The following is a 20934-nucleotide window of genomic DNA, read 5'->3' as shown; positions in this document are numbered from 1 at the left end:
GACATATTCGCAATTATTCAGGTCTGCCTTTAAACAACAGTCAGGTGCCCATATGAACACTGAAAGAGGTTTTCCTTGCTGTAATTATTCCTCCTGTTTTTACTGGCTATTAAACGATCTGCTTCAAATGTGCTTTCAATGTAAGTGATAGGGCCAAAATCCACACCATGTCTACACAGTCATTTTGTGCAAAAATGCATTTAAAAGTTGATTTGACGCTTGTATGAGGCTTCAGCAGTCTGGGTTAGTCATATCAAGTATATATCTGCCACATTTACAGTCTTTTTACCAATAAATTCCCTCTTTATGTTTCCTCAGACAGTGTTTCCCTGTTTAGCTGCGGTGCAAGAATAGTAACAAAAAAAGGGACTTTGACACTAAAAGGATTGCAATATCGAACGATATCTACTTGATTTGACCACTTTGGGTGACTGGCGTGTCATATTAGCTTCACATAAACGTTTAAATACATTTTTGCACAGAAGGAGGCTTGTGGATTTTGTACCCCATCATTTACATTGTAAGTGCATTATGAAGGGATCTTCTAATGTAATGTAAAAACCTATTTCAGTGTTCACTTGTACACCGGACTGTTGTCGATCTATAAATTTCCTACATCAAACACATTTCATATCAGTGACTTTTTAAACTGTACGACTGATACCCATACTGTACAGATTACGGTAACGAGGCAGCGCTCCGGCCTTCCCTCAACACCAGGCAGCGGCTCATGATTCATTCAGCCAAACACAGACAGTAGCAGACGGGCAAGACAACGGACACACTCTCCGAGCCGGTGAATCAAGAGGCTGGGGGTCCAAACTGAAGAGGAGCAAGTGTCCCACTGAAAGGCGGAACTAGCTAGCTTGTCATGGCGGACGTTGGAGAGGTTTTGATGTCGGTTTTGTCCACTATTCGGGTACCAAAGCCCGGGGACCGTGTCCACAAAGACGAATGCGCCTTGTCATTTTCCTCGCCGGTGAGCCATCTTTCCCTTTTATAAATCAAAACGTCAGCTAACAAACGGTGTCCGTTCATTCCTCACTCCCCTCCTCTCTCTTATAGTTGTCACACGTAACGTTTTGTCAGTGCTGTCCTACTTTTAACTCACTGGTTTCTTAGATTTTCCTGTTCTGACTAAGTAGCAAGCTAACGTTAAGCTAAGCTAATAATGCACTGTAATGAAAGCTTAGCTGCTCTAGCTTGTTAGCTAGCTATGTTGCTTTAACCGGGTATACTGTCAAGCGAGCAAGCGAGCTAACTGTCGTTTTTGGGGGGTTTGTGGCAGGTCTTGTCACGTAGTAAGTCCATAATATCTCAATCTATCGTTACATAGTTGGCATTTCTTTAACATTTAATCAGCGTTGAGCTCAATAGCAAATGTTAGCAGGCTGACTGGAGAGGCTCAAATATAGTAACTGATGCTGTGACATGGCCAGATAGCCACATTGCTTCCAACCCAAACTTCCCAGTGTTATGTCAGATATTAAAACAGGCTGCAACGTTTAATGTCACCTTTTTCTTTTTTTCTAGGAGAGTGAGGGAGGCCTGTATGTGTGCATGAACAGTTTCCTGGGCTTTGGAAGTCAGTATGTGGACAAGCACCATGCTCGGTCTGGTCAGAGGGCTTACTTGCACATCACCCGGACTCGAAAGGCTAAGGTGGACACTTTATCCTCCTACTTTATGATTTATTTTCCTTATAGCAGTGGTCAATTTTGTGTCTCCCAGTGGACACATACAGTCATTTATTTTTGACATAATCAGCACCATCTCTTTCCATGTACAGTAAATTACTCTTAGTGCTCATTCCATATCTAATTCTCCTAGAACGATGATGACAATAACTCTGGATCTGGACACCCACCTAAGAAGAAGCCCACCAGACTGGCTATAGGTGAGGGCATGGAAGAGTATTTGTATAAATACAAATAATATGGGTGTCATCATTTGTGACTCACTAGTGTTTGTCTACTATTATGTTTCTGGTCTGTCCAGGGATTGAAGGAGGTTTTGATGTGGAGCAGGAGCAGTATGAGGAGGATGTAAAGGTTATCATCTTACCTGACAGACAGGAAGTGACAGCAGATGATCTTGGAACCATGCCTGACGTTGTGAGAGAGCGGGTGAGATATTTTGTGTGTATTCTGGTTACAGAAATGCTATCAGTGTGTTCAGGGTCAGGATTGTCACAATGGCAATATGCTACCCTACAATATTAGAACTGACACCGGCACTGTCTCAGTAAAAAAAAAAAAAAATGTCCAGACTTTATTGTCAAGGAGAATTTGCTGTGGACACACAATGCTGCTGCTGTATAGTACCAAATAATTCAACAGTAATACACACCGTACATCTCATAAATATCTAGATAAAAAAATAGTTGTACAATATTTATAGTGATTGTTCATGTTGTAAATATATTCCTTAATATTAGAGGACTGGGACACACGCACATAGGGAGGCACAGGGATATATGGATACTAAACTGTGTTACCCTCAGTGATCACTTAGTTCAGACGTTTTATCATGAGGTGTAATTTGTGTCTGACGATTCATTTGCTGTGTTTCTCAAGGTGTCCCTGTCAATGGCGGGTATCATGGCAGCCGACTCAGTGTCTCATACCTTACAAGTTCAGCAGTGGGACGGGGAGGTGAGACAGGAGTCACGGCATGCCGCTGACCTTAAACAGCTTGACAACGGGGTCAAGATCCCTCCCAGGTGAGACAGGAGGTCACAGCTATCGCTTACATACACCTACCATGCTGTTTGTCAAGTGACTTTATAAACAAATTGATAAAGGAATGTACAGAATATGCAAATATGACATCTCCATATACACATGATACACATACTTCAAAACCTCTAGCAGTTGCAGAGGTATATTAGTTGAGAGAGTGAAGGAACTGTCTAGACAATAATGCTTTTTCACTTAGGATCCATTGATCCATGATCGTATTAGTCCATTAATGCTGTTGTGTCTCCAATAATAAAAATTTTGGTAGAGAAGGCTGTTAAGTTTTATTTGTCAAAATGTCAGAGCATGTATATATTAGAGGGCTTACATCACTTGTCTTTTCTCCATCTTAGTGGCTGGCGGTGTGAGGTGTGTGACCTCCAGGAGAATCTTTGGATGAACCTGACGGATGGCAAAGTGCTCTGTGGTCGCAGGTATTTTGACGGCTCCGGGGGCAACAACCATGCCCTGCTCCACTTCCAGGAAACAGGATACCCAATTGCTGTCAAACTTGGTACCATCACTCCTGATGGTGCAGGTAAGAGCACAGCATGATCATTTTCTATGGTAAAAATGTTAAATATCAGGGCATGACATGAGTAGTAGGGTTCTTCCATTGGCACTTTTGACCACATCAAGTCAAACCATGCTGCACTGATTGCGTTTCCATTACCAGTTTAAATGTGCTGAGTTGTGCCAAGTCGAGCCTGAGATGAACCATCTCTGGAGACGGGCCAAAGCGCGCCCGACTCGCCTCCAAGCGGAGTGCGGTGAGGTCTTGCCAACCGCGGCCAACCCGTGAAAACCCCTCTTCTCCCCCTCAAACAAGCTGTGTTGTGAGACTCAGCTCATGTCTGTGGAGACCAGAGAGAAAGCTGTTTTTAAAAGTCTCTTTATGTTCAGCTCTGGGTACTCTTGTAGCTTCTAACTGAATCTCTCTGGTTTGAAGTTTAGTTTCTCTCTCTCTCGTCCCTGTTTGTACTTTCAGATATCTGCTTTATTTTACTGTTTTCTGAATGCTTTCAGCCATATCGGAGCTGTTAAGTTACTACAGATGAAAACATTTCCTGCTGCTGCTACTTCATATTAAAAGCTGTTAAACACCAAAATAACAAGGAGCTTTTATTGAACTTACCCAAAGAACTTACAGGAAATTAAACGTGTTTACCCACCGTTTTACAGCCGCAACCACTAATCACAGCCATGATGTATACAGTCTGCTGCTTTTCGACTCAAGACAAGAGCGTCATCAGTTAAAGACACACCTTCAAACGGGTAGTCCTGTTGTAATGGAGATGCAATCCCTGCTGTGCCGGGCTGACGAGCCAAATCAAACTGAGTCAAGCTAAGCTAGCACATGTATATGGAAAAAGGCCTATATGTGCATAAGTTAGTGCTTCTTTGCCCTCAATTTCCACCACTATTTTTATGTCCAGATGTGTATTCCTATGATGAGGATGACATGGTGCTGGATTCCAAGTTACCAGAGCATCTATCTCACTTTGGCATTGACATGATGACCATGGAGAAGGCAAGTTCTGTTTTTCTGATGTCTTTAGTTTTCTTTTTCTGTAACAGACCATTGTAAATGTCAAACCTTTACCCACTTTACCTACTGTTTTTTTTTTAATCTTCACCATCTGAACAAGATCTTGTAGACAGAAGTATTGCTTTGCCCTCTGCTTTACCTTTGGATTGTTACAAATTTAGCCAGAGATATTGAATTTTTCCCTGTTGGCAGACATCCAGGCAGTTATGGCTGGCTCTGCCTCATAGAGCAGCCATTGATTACATGGTATTACTAAGGTTATAAAATGCAGTTGCAGTGCTGGACTGCCAATATCACTTATAAAACTAATACCACAGAAAAGTCATGTTATTGAATAGTTTGCCAACTTGTATTATTATTATTTATTGTTATTATTATTATAGTATTATCACTGGACTCTAATAATACAGTAATACCTCTCCTTGTGTGCTCTTACTTTTGCCACATTTCCATTATCGTATCTGCCTAGTGTACTTTTCCACTGTTTCACATATTTTCCCTCATACCTGTTGTTTGTCCTCAGATTCCCTGCTGCCATTAATTTCTTTGCCACTTGTTTCTCCTCTTACACAGTGTGGATTGCACAGCTGTCGAAGTCTAAGATCTCTGTACCTCTCACTGTGTACTGTATTGTTTCTTGTCTTGCTAATGTATTGCTGCACACACTTAATGATGTGGCATAGACAGGGGGTGGAGGAAATGTGCTGCAATGGAGCAGAAGACAGAGTGTAGCTCTTAGTGCTGCGAAGATGTGTTTTGTAGTCTCTTCCTCCTCTGCCTGGTGTCTTTACTACTTTATGTTGGCTAATTTTGCTCATCATTTTCAAAACTTGCCTTTATATATGAAGGCTGCCGCAGTGAATTTCATTTGCGTGTCCTCTGCATCATTCAGTCTCTTATCCCTTTGACTTCTCTGCTCTCAGACTGAGCGGACTATGACAGAGCTGGAGATTGCTGTGAACCAGCGTGTGGGGGAATGGGAGGTGATCCAGGAGTCTGGGGCTACCCTACGTCCCCTGTATGGCCCGGGCCTGACTGGCATGAAGAACCTGGGCAACAGTTGCTACCTCAACTCTGTCATGCAAGTGCTCTTCACTGTTCCAGACTTCCAGAGCAAGTCAGTACCCCCCTTTTTCTCACAGCCTTCATCCTCCTGTTCTGTCGACTTGTTATGTTAACCATGTTTAACTTCTGTAATAAAGCACAATTTTCATCCTTGTGGCTGGCTGCAAAAAAAATATTATAATATGTCATTACAGCAGTAGACGTGAATTGATTATTCCTCATTTCTTAAATGTTCCTCAGTCCAGCAGTAGTAGAAGGATATTGAATGTAAAGAATTTGTCTCATACCTTTTCTTTCCATGCCTTCCAGATATGTGTCTAACATCGACAAGATTATTGATGAAGCTCCAAGTGACCCCACTCAGGACTTCAAAATCCAAGTGTGAGTATATTTTCCAAATATCCACCTAATGTAACAGAACTTAAAGAAGTTGAACTGCTTGTTTAGAAGAAGCTGTTGTATACCTGTAGATGCCTGAAAACAACCCTCAGTATTATGTCAGGAAAGCAAGTATAGTGTTTGATAAAACATTAGAAATTCCAAAGTGATTTCTTTTTACCTACTCTATTTCTTCTAGCTCACTTTCTACTAGGCCTGGGCGATAAAATGATAGCGATATGTATTGGCGATAGACACTTCATCAGTAGCGATAAAAAAAAAAAGATTCAATAGAATAATCGATAGTTTCACTTAAATGCATTAAATGCAAACTGTCATGAAAGCACATAACAAATACTGTATGCAAAATTCAGTTGCAAGTGTGCTGCCTCTCTGGCCCATAAACAGCCTATCACGATTGATTGAATTTATTCCATAAATTAAAATACAATATACACAATGTGCATACGGTACTAAAATTCATCAGGATATCACAATAAAGTCACATGACTTATCTCCATGGCAGTCCTGAAGTCTTGGCTAGGAAGCAGGCAGGAAAAGGGAGTGACCTGTATATGTTACTTATATCCCATTTTTACAGAAATACAACCTAATAAAAACATCAAAAATTATACAATCTTGAAAATAATAAAAACTACATAAGTTCAGACACCAGTCCTAAAAAAACCTCCATATCCTTTGATAATGAAACATGCAACAAGAGACACACAAACACAAACAGCCAATAATTGAACATATGTATTTGGTTGCACCATCGTGACACAACAACAGAAACAACATGGTGTGAGAAATTATTTATTTTTGTGTGTTTTTCATTGTTGTGTTAACATTAAAATTATTACCCGTGTGTCGTGATAAGTAAGGTGGTCAAATTCAACCTTTCTAATTAAAAATGACCAATAATTATCTATCGACTGAAATGAAACATTCAATCACAATATCGCCCAGCCCTACTTTATACACACACATCCTATTTTTTTTTTTTTTTTTCACATTTTGTCTTGAAAATGTTGCTGTCATGCAGAGAAGATGAAAGAAAACATCTACATAAATGCACACTTAACATTCTCATAGTGTGCCAGCTGTCAGCTGCAAAGCCAATTACAGGCTTCTTTCCAGGCAGCTCCATGTTCAAATGTGATTTTTTGTTTTGAGTGTGGGTTATCCTCATGATATCAGCAGGGTTTAGCCACAGTTATAATGACACTTGGCCTCATGTCATTTTAGCTCTATGCCATTGCAGGAGAAAAGAGATTTGCTCCAACTACTGTATCTCATCAAAACTGACAGACCTTTTATTGTGAAAACAAAAGTGAAACCTTAGTCTGAAATGGGCTGCACTGCTCTTCGATATGTGCTAGAAAGTAACTTGACACCTTTTTTCATGTCACTCATTTTTCACACTTTAATATAAGATAAAGTAACTAATTTCAAACTATAATTTCATGTTTTTAATTACTGTAAAATGGAAATCTGCCAGAGGTGACGTGTATATGGCCTGCTTCTACCTTTGTTCCTGCACAAAAAAACTTTTGTACTCTCACCAGATATATAAAAGTCTTCTGCCTTATTAGTCATTGCAACATGTTATTTGAAAAACAAAAATACATCCAGGCCTATATCCAAATCCTCCTCCTGCGTGAAACTCTGATATGTTGTTGGATGTGCAGTGATTTCAGCTTTGTTTGTTTATCACAGAGCCAAGCTCGGCTACGGTCTGTTGTCAGGAGAGTATTCCAAACCAGCACCAGACCCTGGAGATGAAAATGGTGCATCTGAACCCAGGGTAAGAAGAAACGATCAGCCAGTGGATTTACAAGTCTTTACAGATATCCATGGAACGCTTGGGATTTACTCTCAGAAATTAGTGAGAATGTCCGCCAAAGCTCTCACCATTGACAAATTTGGCTGTTCATGTTTGCAGGGAGACCAAATCGGCATAGCACCACGAATGTTCAAAGCACTTGTTGGGCGGGGCCATCCAGAGTTCTCCACCAATCGCCAACAGGATGCTCAGGAGTTTTTATTGCACTTCATAAACATGGTGGAGGTAAAGTTGCTCTCTTATTCCGCTTCTCTTTATGCTATTCAGCTTTTTTCCCTTTTATATCATTATTTCTTTTCACCCGCAGAGGAACTGTCGCTCTGGGGTCAACCCATCTGAAGCTTTCAGGTTCCTGGTGGAGGAGAGGATTGTGTGTCAGCAATCAGAGAAAGCCAAGTACACACAGAGGGTGGATTACATCGTCCAACTGCCGGTGCCCATAGATCAGGCTACCAACAGAGGTGAGCGGTTGATGGGATACAATCTCTAGCTAGTACATCAAGGTTCGCTTGATTGGGAAAAAATTTTTTTCCTATGCCTTTAGATGCATATGATTTGTATATTTCCTGAGTTGTATCCAAGACCCCTGCTGAGATGAAGTGCTCCAAGCAGAATATCTTTATACATCTTAATACATGTCTGGAGAGGATCTTTCATTCTCTCAGAACTATTTATTGCTTTGATGTTTTGAACACAATGCTGTGTATATTTTTTTTGTTTTTAAATTATGTACATATCTCTCTTAACAGAAGAGCTGCAGGAGGCAGAGCGCCGGCGTGAGGAAGGGGACTCCTCAGCCCCTACAGTGCGTGCGCAAATTCCCTTCACAGCTTGCATGGCGGCCCTCAGTGAACCAGAGATCCTCACAGACTTCTGGAGCTCAGCTGTGCAGACAAAGACTACTGCTACCAAGTATGGAAAGAGACATCCAGACACCCACTGAAAATGATTCATTAGAAGCAAATCTTAAGATTAATATCAGGTTTTGTCTCATTTGTCAGAACGACCCGCTTTGCCTCTTTCCCCGACCACCTGGTTATTCAGATTAAGAAGTTCACCTTTGGCCTTGACTGGGTCCCCAAGAAACTGGGTGAGTAAAAATATCACTGAATGTTTGTGCTGAAGAGATAAATATTGACCTCGTTGCACAAAATGTGTGTATTCCTTTCAGAGCTGGAAATCAGCTCACTGAGACAAACTAGGCCACGGTATCTTCTGAAAAAGTATCAAAATGTAATGTGATTACTTGAGGTGTTGAAAAGTTTGGGGATTGGATTTAAGGTTTAAATGGGGGAACTGTATTCACTCTTGATACACATACAGAACATATAGAAGCTCATTGTCATTTAAAATCTTTTTGACCAACAACAGACTAAATACTAGATCCTGATCCTGTCTGTTAAAATTATATATATCGGAACATACATGGCTCCAATAATTCTTTCACTGCTTTCATCACTTGTTTTCAAATCTGAAATATTTCTCTCTGTTTATGACTAAATAATAAACTATCACAATTAAGATTTGGAAATACTTTAAATATCCTTTGTTGTTATTTATGAAGATGCTCAAACTTACTCAAAAACAGAGCTTATCTGCTTTATGAGGAATGTGTAGGTGTTGTTTGATCAGATTTGATTGATAGCGGTCTGTCAACACAAGCAAACAACCTCACCGCTGTTCTCATGTTTAGATTCAAATGTTGATAAATCCTAACTGGTGTGTGGAAATACATGACATCACCTTTTTTCAATCGAACACTGCCCTACTTCAAGAGAAGAGCACCGACAAAATGCAAAATACAGAAAGCCCCTCTCGTAAAATAACCAAAATCGTCATAGCTTTGATAGAAAGATTTGTGTTGATGGATTTCACAAGCTAGAGTGAATGCGGAGGCAGCAGTGGTGGCCGAGCGAGATAGAGTGTATGAGAGAGAGGGAGTGGCGATAGATAGTGAATAAGAGAAAAACAAATTTATTTCACTGCGGTTACCTTCTAAAGCAGAAATCAATAACCGTAAAACACTCAACAGGTCGTCCACTGTGGAGACAGACACTCTGACGTTTTCGGTCTCATTTTCCACCTCTTTGTTTCTCATTTTTATTCATTCGTTACGTTTAACTCAAACATGAGTCACACAACAGTAAATACAAAAAGAACGACGTGATGACTCTGTGTTGTTTTTTTTCTCATGCGTGAAAAAGGCATTTCAAATTTTAGTGTCATTTTTATATCCATTATGGGCTAATTTGCCTCATGTTCATGGTTCTTCAGATGTAGCGGAAACACAAACAGGAATGTGCAAAAGGGACTTTTAGTTCCTGAGATCATTTCCTTTGGTTCCATAGTTCCTGGAACTTTTTGGTAGAAAATGGCTATTTGTTAAACAGCATTGTTGAACGTAAATGACCAACATGAGCTAAAAGACGTTCTAAGTTTGTAAGAGTGCATGGTATTAACCCGTGTTCATGCATATTGTCTCAGTGTCTTGCGCCTACGGAGCCTGAAGCTTGTGTCTATAGTGTTGAGTCAGTAATTTACATATTTAACTGCGATTGGGCGGTTATTTCCTTCTGTCGCCATTATAAGCACACAACAACTTGCTTAATTTCCTGAGTAATATATGTGTGCACATTGTTGTTTTCATTCAAGTGTCGGTAGTTTGTTGATGTCGAGCTGTGAAGAATTTGAAAGCTGTTGACCGTGACAATCAACTTCCTCCATTTGGTTTAAAGTACTTTTATGTAGTTACGTGAAGTAGGAAACAATTCTGCTTTTATTTTGCAGGGGAATCAAAAAGAGCACAATTGGTTGTCAGAGTACGTTTGCATAAAATTTAATCTTACTCAACATTGTGCTGCTGTGGGACTTTTGAGTCTTTGAGCAATGAAGGGTGGCGTCAGCGTGCTTTTTCAAACTCACAATGAAAGGCATTCTGTCATGTCTCCAGTGTTTGACTGGACAACAACAACAGGGTAAAGTTTGTCTAGACTACTAGTTTCCTGATATAGGAAAACGACAACAACAAAGGAAAACAGGATGGGACACGTTGTTGTACATTATCAGTTATACTTGCCACAATTTTTCAATATTGTCAAGAAATTAAGGTGAGGGAAACGTACTGAACTTTCAAATTGAAATGGTGCAGGAGCCTAGACAATAGTGGATGATGGATAATTTGAAATGAAAATAGTTTTGAATGCTGAATGAGTGTTTGTTTTTTTTCTCCGTGCAGACGTGAGCATCGACGTTCCTGATACTCTGGACCTGAGTGCGCTACGTGCAATGGGACAGCAGCCGGGGGAGGAGCTTTTACCAGAGGTGGCCCCGCCCCCACTCATGACCCCAGATGTGGAGGTTAAAGGTATCCTGGGTTCCCATGGCAACGAGGAGGACGACTCGCTCTACTCCCCACTGCTGTGTCAGTCTGTCTGTCATTTCTGATCTTCTCCTTCTTCCTTGGCGACGCTGTTATGTGTCCACCCTCGTTTCCTCCTTTTCTTCTTTTCTGCCTTTTCTGTTTTCATGCGTCCTTGTGTTGCCTTATTTGTTTACTTTTGCATCATTTGAGGTTTATAGTAGTTCATATATCTTATTGGTTTGTTTTTGCTGTTTATGAGTTGACATTTCAGTATATATACTTTTTTTATGATTTTGCCTTTTGTCAACTTTTTAAAAAGAACTTTGTTGAAACTAACATAAAAACAGGATCATTTGTCAATCTTTCCACTAAAAATGAAAACAGACAAAACAAACAATGTTCTTGATCTTTCTACAAAGTACATCCAAGTAATTCAACTCTTTCCTCCTAACACATTCTCAGCTCCAGTTCTGGATGACTCCACTGTGTCTCAGTTGTGTGAAATGGGATTTCCACTGGAGGCCTGCAGGAAAGCGGTGTACTACACTGGGAACACTGGAATCGATGCTGCCATGAATTGGATCATGGGCCATATGGATGACCCAGGTGTGTAGAGCAGTGGGAATAAACCAATGAGCAAATCATCAATCAGTTTGACTGCTACTCTCAGGCTTCATGTTCTCCTCTTTCTGATTGGCTGCAGACTTCTCTGCCCCACTGGTGTTGCCAGGCTGCAGCTCCGGCGCCGGGACCACACCCACAGAGAGCCTCTCTGAGGAGCACCTGGCAACCATCGTCTCCATGGGCTTCAGCCGAGACCAAGCAACCAAAGCACTTCGAGCCACGGTTAGACTCAAACTCTGTCCAATTTAAAGATTGGGATTTAACTAATTTCACAGGCTGCTAGTCTAAAAGTAGAACTGTGCCAATACAGGCAGGAACAGCTGTGCCCTTTTTCACTCAGACAGTAATGAATCCAAGTTTTTCTCATTTTTAGGGACTTGTACACTAATTATTCAACAAAATTAGTGACAGGATGGCGCTTAAAGTTACATTAAACAAAGATTTCTTAATATTATCTGTTAATACCGTTTATTGTAGATTTACATAATTTACATCAGTCTCAATTTTTGTTTGTGACTAGTTACCACAGTTTTGCCTGCATGTTCAAATTTTAGCAGCCAGAAACTGTGGAAACAAGTACAGTTCATATAACAAAGCATTGCTGATAAACAAGAATAGCAGTCAAAAGTTGTCAGAAAACAACAGGTGACTGACATAACATTTCCATGTGGCTCATGGATTTTACTGTGATGCAGCTCAGGCCAGTTATGAGGTGGTCAGAACGCTGGTCAGAATCTACCTTCAGACAATTTTTTTTGCCACATATTTGTCCGCGGATCAGTTTCACACAAGTGAACTAGTTAGGCAAAGAGCTGCAGGTGAACCTCAAACCTCCACCACACGTGAAAGGTAAGCAAAGCTTTTTACTGTGCTGCTCTCCTCTTAGTAGTTACTGTCTTAGTCTCATGTTGAATCAGCAGTGTGGTTCAACTGTTTCTCCTCTTTTCTCAGAAACAACCATGTTACTGCTTTTGACAGCTTAATTATCATGATGTTAGCAAACATCTGGTTCCCTGTAGAAGTGAGCTTTTATAGTACTTTAAGTGCTTCATTAAAGTATCAAAACCCAACTAATTAAAAATAAATGCAGCTACTATGTTGTAGTGTGTGTGTGAAAGATTAGTCTCATGCATTCAATGGGTTTTGCAGTGTTTAAATTGGCATCAGCTGTCTTTGGCCTTGTAACTTGTGAAATATTTTGTTTTGATAAGTACAATAAAAAAAGATCATATTCCTTATAAATCCTCCATTTGTTGACATTCACAGAGTATTACTCATTTCTGTATCTCAGAGTAATGTCCTGGACCGGGCAGTTGACTGGATCTTCTCCCATCTGGATGACCTGGAGTCCATGGACGTGTCTGAAGGAGGTCGCTCAGCTGCAGAGAGCGAGGGTGGCAGGGATCCTCCGCCCGGGCCTCGTGTCAGAGACGGACCAGGAAGTGAGTCCCAGGGAGAGGGAGGAGAGAGGGGACATTCAGAAGGATACGTTCACTTAGAATGCGACATGGTCATCTTCTAACATAATTTAATTGAATGTTTTATACTTGAACTTGTGGTTTCTTTCCTTTTCTCCAGAATATGAGCTGTTTGCATTCATCAGTCACATGGGGACGAGCACAATGTGCGGCCACTATGTCTGTCACATCAAGAAGGATCAGCAGTAAGTGTTCCTCTGCACCGCACTCAAGTGTGTTTCTGACTTTTAGGAATATTTCTCTGTTTCAGAGCTTTAAAGTGTCATATTTAAAGCTGGAGTGTGAGACTTTTGTCTCCCCTTTCTGGCAGTGAGAGAAATTACAGAAACACTGTTGACACGCACTTTCGTAATAGACTCCACCGTAGGCTACTCCGTTGCTACTGTTGTGGCTGTAAGACGGTGGATAAGTTGTTTTTGAGTGTCACACAACCCCCACGAAATTAATCATTTCACTCTCAGAATTTGATCTATTCGGCCCGATAAGTCTAGAAGAGCCACACAATTAAATTATTTTACCCCCAGTAAAGTTAGCAGAAAGCCAACTGGAAGTTAGCCAGCTCGTCTGGCGGAAGTTTGCATTCATGCATTCATTCAGCCAGCGCAGGAATGTCAAACACGACACCAGATTAAAAACTCTGGTATACTGTGAAATACAGAGAAATTTACCAGGTGGTGAAAGGCTTAATCAGCTTTGTGTGAACTCGTTTGGCAAAGCCTTGAGTGTAAAGGACGTTAATTTATATATAAAAGCTCTGCACTGCAGGTTTAAAAGTATTTTTAAAAAACATAATTTCATGTCTCAATTCCCCTGTTCCAAAAAGAACAAAAACACAGAAGAGTTACATGCTTTCTGTTCTTTAATCAGTATTTTATCCTTTATGACGGTAAGAAATTTTCTCATGGAAATGCTCAGCAGGGGGCACCATACTCCAGGTCTGGTTTGTACAGTAAACTGTTCCACGGTGTCTGATGTGCACACAGTTTTACATAGTACTGACCTTTTTATAGAACTGGTGATATCAAATGGTACAGTATATATCCACTTTGGAATAAACCCAAAACTTTAAAAATTTAATTTTAAAAATGTGTTCTAATAACATGCTTCCAGTCATATGCATCATCTTGGATGTTTTATATTCAAATAAGACACATATGCCACTCATAATAAAATCCATAACCTGTCTGCAAGTAGCTCACTGTTAATTGCGTTTGTGGTCTCTCTGTGTTTCACAGGTGGGTCATCTTCAATGATCAGAAGGTGTGTGCTTCAGAGAAACCTCCCAAAGACCTGGGATACCTCTACTTTTACCGGAGAGTGGCCGAATGAGACAAAGGAGCGTTACACTCGGGGTGAAGAAAGAGAGCGTGGACGCTAACACAAACACACAACATTCATAGCCGCACCCCACCAAGCTCTTACAAATGCCCTGGCACGCTTCATGACTGACAAAACTGTAAATAAATCTCTCAGATTGCAAATATACCTGGTTAAATAAATTGGTGCAGATGTACAGATTAGGTATCGGGGGGGAGATGTTTTATTTTCATCCACTGATCACAAAACCATGGGCCTGATCAGAGAAGCAGATTCAGATCTGGACAAGTTTTCTGAGTAAAACTCCACTGAAATCTGGAACATCGCACGATGTTAAAAGACCAACTCCAGGTTTTACGCAACAGTATCATCCAGTAACTCAGAAACCCTGCTTCATTGAAGAGGCCCTAAACATTAGCAGGACTTTTGTTGCAAAGTCAATTCACTCTTTAATAAGTTTGCTCTACTATCACCGTTCCATGTCCTGGCTATTGATTTCCATTGCCAGCAGTGGTCACTGCCCTTTCCCTTCAAAACACAGTATGTTGCTTCCATCTCCCTCTTCTTTTATTGGACGGTTGCAGTTTAGTGTCACCACTTCAGCCAGGCACCAACTCCTCCTCTACCTTATTCAATGAGGAAGTAATAACAGTTTAACATCCACGATGAGAGGAAATGTCAGTAAGTCAAACAAAATAAATAACAGCTCAAATGTGTGTTACAAAAGGAAATAAAAATGTCAAACACCAAAATCAACTTGTATTCTCTTAAAAGTTTGGTGAGGGTGATAACTGGGTGATTTTTTTTTTTGTTGTTGTTGTTTTTTTTATTTTATTTTTATTTTGCAAACAAATCCTTTGTTACTTCTGCTGTGGAACAATAAAGAATTGTCTTTCTGTCATTCAGCCTTTTCTTTTTGAATAGCCGTCACAAAGGTGTTTTTACAAGAACAATCAACTTGTGATTTCGGCACAAGTGATGAGTTGGCATTATTTATGTGACAATACTACAAAGTGCATTCAGAGTAAACATGACAGTGTTTTGAATACATTGTACAGGTCCTGTGGAAACTTGCACAGTGTAAAGAATCCTAGGCCTAGTTTGCAAGAAAGCACAGGCATGAAGATCAAAACCACGAGATGTTGGGGTTTACGTTGGCCTATAACTTTCCATAGTGCAGCTTTCTTTTTCAAATGTCTTCCGCCTTCTACCTTTTTTTTTTTTTGCATCCCTGTAGTCTTGTTCTTGATGAAGTGAAGCATAGACGATGAACAATTTTGACCTTCAATAAAGGCAAAAAACGCACTGCATTCCCTCCAAACTCAGGTAAGATCTCATAGTACATTAATGAAATTAAGGTTTATATATTTGTTTAATATATTATTGGACTTAATGTGGCCATTCTGAAGCCATTCGTCTATTGTTCGTAAAACACGTAGTTTCACGTAATGGTAAATTAAACATAACATTAAGAATTTCATAACTTTTTAAGTTATATTTTTCCTCCTTTGTCTCTGACTGTAATCCCAAGATGTATTACAAACAGTTGAGTATAGATGCTTAAATGAAATGCACCTAAACAAATTTTTAGAAGGAAAAATATTTTCAACTGTGTATTCCGAGCCTTTAGTGTCTGTAGCCGGTTCAATCTGATTGTAAAGAAATATGTTATTACTAAATGTTATTTCATTGTAGGATTATGGTTGAGTAACTGGGGAGAGTTATATTTATAATTTGTCAAAAATAATTTTGATACATTTCTCTAACATATTGTCTATCTGGTTAGATTTTGATTGTGGCAATCTGAAGTAACTAAAATAAAAATATATAATTTGTGGCTTTTTGAAGTTGTACAGTTAATTGATTAATTAATTTAAGTATTTCAGCTTGCTGAAATTAATTCTTAAATCTTTCAAAATCATGCAACACCAAATTTGCATTTTGAATGCAGAGTGGGACAAAGAGTAATAAATGGCTCTTCATTGGTTGCAGTTGCCTTATTAGTACCGAAATGCACCACGAAATCATTTCTTTCTAAATAGACTTCTTATTTCTGATGTACAATTAGATACATTTGGAACAGGGTCTACAGCGAAGCAACTTAACATGCATAATTGATCACATTAATTAAACACAAGAGCCAAAACATATGCTGGAATTTTCCAAGTGACATTTGTTTCAGTTTTTTTATGTGAGTCTCCGAAGCAAGTTTTACATTTTTCAAGATAAGAGAGGGGGAGGAAGGAAGTAGAGAGGTAGCTTGGTGGTTATAAATCACATGTTTCATGGTGAAGTCAATCTCAAACAGAAGCTACGTGTCGTATCTGTATATTTACTTTCACATTATGAGCCACTGCATTAACTTAGCTTTTCTTTCATGACTTTGTCGGGACAGAAATGAACGTTGGTTTCTGCTCCTTTTAATTACATTTCTTTCACTTCCTCAGATGCAACATTCAAAATGAAGACTATCGTGTGGTTCGTGTTAGGTAAGAAATATGGTAATGTGTATGATTAGCTTTTCACATGTGATGCTCTTTTTGTATCAAGAAGTGGAATGATAGTGTACAAGAAATGGCTACAGTTTTATTTTACTGCCTACAAACTGCCTGATAATTTGCCCTTAATTCCACATTCACTGGTAGAGTTTCCATTGCAAAGTACTGAGAATATATTGCAAAGCCATCAGTTTGTTCTTGTCTCCACAGAGATTATAGTATTCTCCTGTGAATATATCACACTAAATGAAGTGTGCTTCATGAATGTGAACCTCTCTTTTCAGTGCTGAGTGCACTCTCTGCTGCAGGCAAAGTGTTCCAAGGAAAACTAGGGCAGAGGGCCACCATCAAGTGTGGGGTCAAGCCCAACCCTACCCTGTCGTGGCATCGTGGATTGGAATTAATTATTAGACTTGAAGGGAATGGCCTCCCTCTCAAAGGTAGTCACAAAGACTTCAGACAAGTGTTTTGCAAAACAAAACTGTTGATATTATCTACAGGACAATATTGTTTTAAAATCTTCACTGTTGATAATTATACTACATATATTCTCCGCATTTAGGCAAAAGTGAAATTGGGAAAAGGTCATTGCTGAAGGGCACAAGTTTGGTGATTGACGATGTGAAGGAGGGGGATGCTGGACAGTTCACCTGCAAAGCAGATAGGAAAACTCAGGAGGAGCACACACTTCTTGTGGTGTCAGGTAAGCAGCAGAGCCAAGATCATTTGTATTTGCAAATAATTATTAGAATAGCGTCAAACACTACAATTAGGGGTTTTGAATCAGAGAGTCCTACCCATTATACACCTAGTCAGATTAATAATAGACTTTAAAAACACCAGTACTTGAAAATATTCTTTAATGTGAATAAGGAAGAGGAGAAAAAAGTTTAAACAAGAGCAATGGTTCTGATCCTTCAAACAAAGAGTTTACCATCACAGGTTAGTTTTACAAGTAAGAATTGTCTCAGCTCACTCTTAAGTTACTGAGCAATTAATGTAGCCTTTGAATAGTGAATGCATGAAAATATTTTTCCCTTTAATGCAAATGATGAAAATACATTTAAAATTATATAGTTAATATTCCAGAGATTTACTGTCGCACTTTCATAAAGTTGGAATAGAAAAAACAGAAGGATTTGTTTTAAGAGAGCTGTCAAAAATGAAGCCACAGAGGTCACAGTGTCCTGATTTGTAGTCCTTAGTCTGGGTCAAGCTTCAAAAACACTGAATCCTACATTTCCAATAATTCAACTCGATATTGCCTTCCATGAGACCCTCCCTGCCTGGCAAACACCCACATCTTTAAAACTCCCCAGTTTGTAAGGCAGGCGTCCTGTTAAAAATTTTAAGTCACCAAGACATCACAAGGAGTTTTACTCCTCCTGATGATTAAACTGACTTCTATGTTTAAAATTGGTGGAGTGCCCCTTTAAGTTTATGATTTAAAATCTCTAAAATTCAGATGTTCCACTCCAATTCATTTGTTTATCATAACATATTTCCATTTTGCTCTTTGTATCATGTCATATGGGTATGTCACAGTCCTAATGATCTGGATGAAGGCCTGGCCTCTTCTCTCTCTCTTTGTGATTCTCACTGTATCCTCGCTCCTGTCTGTTGTCAGTCTCGGTCAGCCCCACCAGTGAGCTCCAGCAGGGCAGCAACGCTACGCTCAACTGTCAGGTCAAAGGTTTGGTACCAGGCTCTACAGTGCAGTGGAAGGAGCCAGATGGAAGTGAAACACAAAAACACAACATTTATCTTGATCCTGTGCAGCTTTCACATAATGGGAGATGGGTGTGTTTGTTCCCTCATGCTGGGGAGACGTACAATGAGACCCTAAATATCAAAGTTAAAGGTAGGACACTGGCTTCTATCAAAGTCCTTGCATATGCTTTTTACCAAAACAAAATCTTCCCGTGTGGCCACTGGGAAAAGTAAGAACGTGTGTTTTTTCTTTCAGATTTGGCAACTACAACATCCCCTTCCAAAACTTCGAAGAACATCAGTAAGCCAACCTGCGAGACCTGTACATGCTGCTTGTGTTTGTTTGTGTAAATCCTCTGATTATGAGCACATATTACCAAAAGTGTGTCATTGACTCATTATCCTTGCTTTCTGCCATGGTTTATTTTCTTTCAGCTCAACCAGGTGGTCCTCCCCCTATGTCCAATGATGTTTTGGGACCGCTGGGGCTCAGCTGGTGGATGTGGGTTGCAGTTGGAGTTGGCGGCCTGGTTGTGGTCTTCCTGATGGTCTTAGTCATCGCTTTGTGCAGGAGGATCAAAAGAAGGAAGGTAAGTAAAGACAATTATCCAGGCGATCTTCATATGCTGCTTTGTAGATTGAAATTAGAAGGTGAGATGAAGGAGGTTCGGTTGCTCGAGCAACCAAAAAATGATATGATGTTTTTTTTTCTACCCTAGAGAAGACTGCTCAAGATAAGGAACGCCGCACAACAACTAAAGCCCAGGCAGTACTGCCAGTGTGACCAGTAAATGTTCTTAACTTTCTTCTATCTAGTAAAAAATCCCTTTATCCCCTCTCTAGTAATCTCTGCTCACTTTACAGATGCTTTCTAACAGACTCTATTCACTTTATATTAATGACTGTTTGACCTTCATTTTCACTGTGCCTTTTACCAAGTACTTCATTATTGTGTCGTAATTAGTGTGAAAACTTCTCCCCTTTCCTCTCTTTATCACAGGCCAACAGCTGCAGCGAAACTGCAGCAAGGACGCCGAGGAGAGAAACCCTGCTAATGGAGTGACATGAAAGACAGATCGAAGAAAAGAGAGATAGAGAAAAAGAAAAAGAGGGAGTGAGAGGGAGGCAAGGAAGGAAAGGGAGGGACAGATAGAGATAAAGTGAAAAGAGAGCGTGGGTGAAAGAGAACCCTGTTGTGAATATGGCTTGAATGTAAATGGGCTTTTGAATGCTCTTGATGAAAATACAAATCAAATGTAATGATGTGGGCACTTTGAGCTTTTCCCACCAAATACAACCAGTGATCTGAATGCAAATGGGCCAGAATTGCCTCCTCTGGAAGAGAGAACAGCAACAGTCTGTACTTATTTAACATTTATGAAGCATATTAACATGTTCAGCCTAGTATATCATTACATTCAGCATTGTAAAATTATAATGTACTGCTTTTATCTTAAATTACAGCTGATTTATCTTCTTTCCTGTGTTTCTGTTCATATTTGCTAAAGAGATTTTTATGTATTCTTTGTCTTGATTTTTGAAGAATACTGCATTGAAATTTGATGTCTTTTTTTTCCTGCTGTCAATAAACTATGACGATACCCAACTGAATTTCCAAAATTGTTTTCCATCCTTATGACACAACAATCACTGAGAGAAAATCTGAAGTGCATTCAAAATATGCATAGTTTTCTTTGAGTCCCCTGTGCATTTAGTTAATTTTAACACAGTTCAGGAAGGCAGACTCTGCCAGTAAGAGGGAAACTACTGTATTGAGAGGTAATCACTGACAGTGTATAATAAAAGGTAAAATGAATATTATCAAAAAAATGGCTGTGAAATAATGGGGGCTGCAACTAACAATTATTTTCATTATCTATTAGTCTGTCGATTATTTTCTCAATTGATTAGTTTTTTCCTCTATAAAATGTCATGACATCCTCAAATATCTTTTTTTGTCCAAACCAACAGTCCATAACTCAAAGATAATCAATCTATTGTCATAGAAACGAGAAAATATTCACATTTAAGAAGCTGTATTTTACTCTTAAAGAACGACTCCAAATGATTAATTGATTATCAAAATAGTTGGCAATTAATTTAATAGTGGACAAAAATGGATTAATTGAATAATCGTTGCAGCTCTAGAATATTTTTTTTTTGGATTACAACATCAATGATCTTGTTCAACATTTCAGCAATTTCTCTATAACTCTATAACGTGCCTTTAACCCTGCCTGCACTGGATTAGTTCTACAGAAGCTCCGTATTCCCCACAACTGGTGCAGCACAGTGCAGGTGTTGAGACCAGTATAGCTCTACGTGTCATTAAACACACAGTTAACACCTGTTTCACTCACTAATGTCACA

General features: G+C 39.5%; 2 protein-coding genes across 3 annotated transcripts; both read left to right on the top strand.

Moving 5' to 3' along the window:
• The first annotated feature begins 710 nt into the window (after nt 1-710).
• usp5 (ubiquitin specific peptidase 5 (isopeptidase T)) lies at nt 711-15257 on the top strand. Of its 2 annotated transcripts, none has more exons than XM_067601126.1 (20): nt 711-979; nt 1534-1662; nt 1831-1897; nt 1999-2126; nt 2577-2722; nt 3092-3276; nt 4175-4269; nt 5211-5404; nt 5662-5733; nt 7450-7537; nt 7676-7801; nt 7884-8037; nt 8326-8488; nt 8578-8666; nt 10812-10997; nt 11400-11543; nt 11641-11783; nt 12853-13003; nt 13140-13224; nt 14275-15257. In XM_067601126.1, exons 1-20 carry the CDS (start codon nt 872-874, stop codon nt 14366-14368), a joined length of 2547 nt encoding a protein of 848 aa, XP_067457227.1. In that variant the 5' UTR covers nt 711-871; the 3' UTR covers nt 14369-15257. The 2 variants fall into 2 exon arrangements, with proteins under 2 accessions (XP_067457227.1, XP_067457228.1); XM_067601127.1 differs by having other exon boundaries at nt 713-979; nt 10812-10940.
• Nucleotides 15258-15387: 130 nt separating this feature from the next.
• On the top strand, nt 15388-20170 carry cd4-2.2 (CD4-2 molecule, tandem duplicate 2). The gene is made up of 9 exons (XM_067601129.1): nt 15388-15682; nt 16804-16845; nt 17139-17294; nt 17417-17557; nt 18482-18715; nt 18821-18865; nt 19000-19154; nt 19284-19351; nt 19565-20170. Exons 2-9 carry the CDS (start codon nt 16818-16820, stop codon nt 19617-19619), a joined length of 882 nt encoding a protein of 293 aa, XP_067457230.1. The 5' UTR covers nt 15388-15682; nt 16804-16817; the 3' UTR covers nt 19620-20170.
• The last annotated feature ends 764 nt before the right edge of the window (nt 20171-20934 follow it).

The sequence above is a fragment of the Thunnus thynnus genome, chromosome 10 (genome assembly GCF_963924715.1).
Source record: "Thunnus thynnus chromosome 10, fThuThy2.1, whole genome shotgun sequence".
Taxonomy (NCBI): domain Eukaryota; kingdom Metazoa; phylum Chordata; class Actinopteri; order Scombriformes; family Scombridae; genus Thunnus; species Thunnus thynnus.
Note: the sequence above shows the minus strand (reverse complement) of the source record. Positions and strands in the feature narration are given on the sequence as shown.

Coding starts and splice junctions, on each gene's coding strand:
- cd4-2.2 (XM_067601129.1), top strand. CDS start 16,818: ATGAAGACTATCGTGTGGTTCGTGTTAG. Junction 17,558..18,481: donor CACACTTCTTGTGGTGTCAG/GTAAGCAGCAGA, acceptor GTCTGTTGTCAG/TCTCGGTCAGCCCCACCAGT. Junction 19,352..19,564: donor CAGTACTGCCAGTGTGACCA/GTAAATGTTCTT, acceptor TCTTTATCACAG/GCCAACAGCTGCAGCGAAAC.
- usp5 (XM_067601126.1), top strand. CDS start 872: ATGGCGGACGTTGGAGAGGTTTTGATGTCGGTTTTGTCCACTATTCGG. Junction 1,898..1,998: donor GCCCACCAGACTGGCTATAG/GTGAGGGCATGG, acceptor TGGTCTGTCCAG/GGATTGAAGGAGGTTTTGAT. Junction 10,998..11,399: donor GCTCTACTCCCCACTGCTGT/GTCAGTCTGTCT, acceptor ACACATTCTCAG/CTCCAGTTCTGGATGACTCC.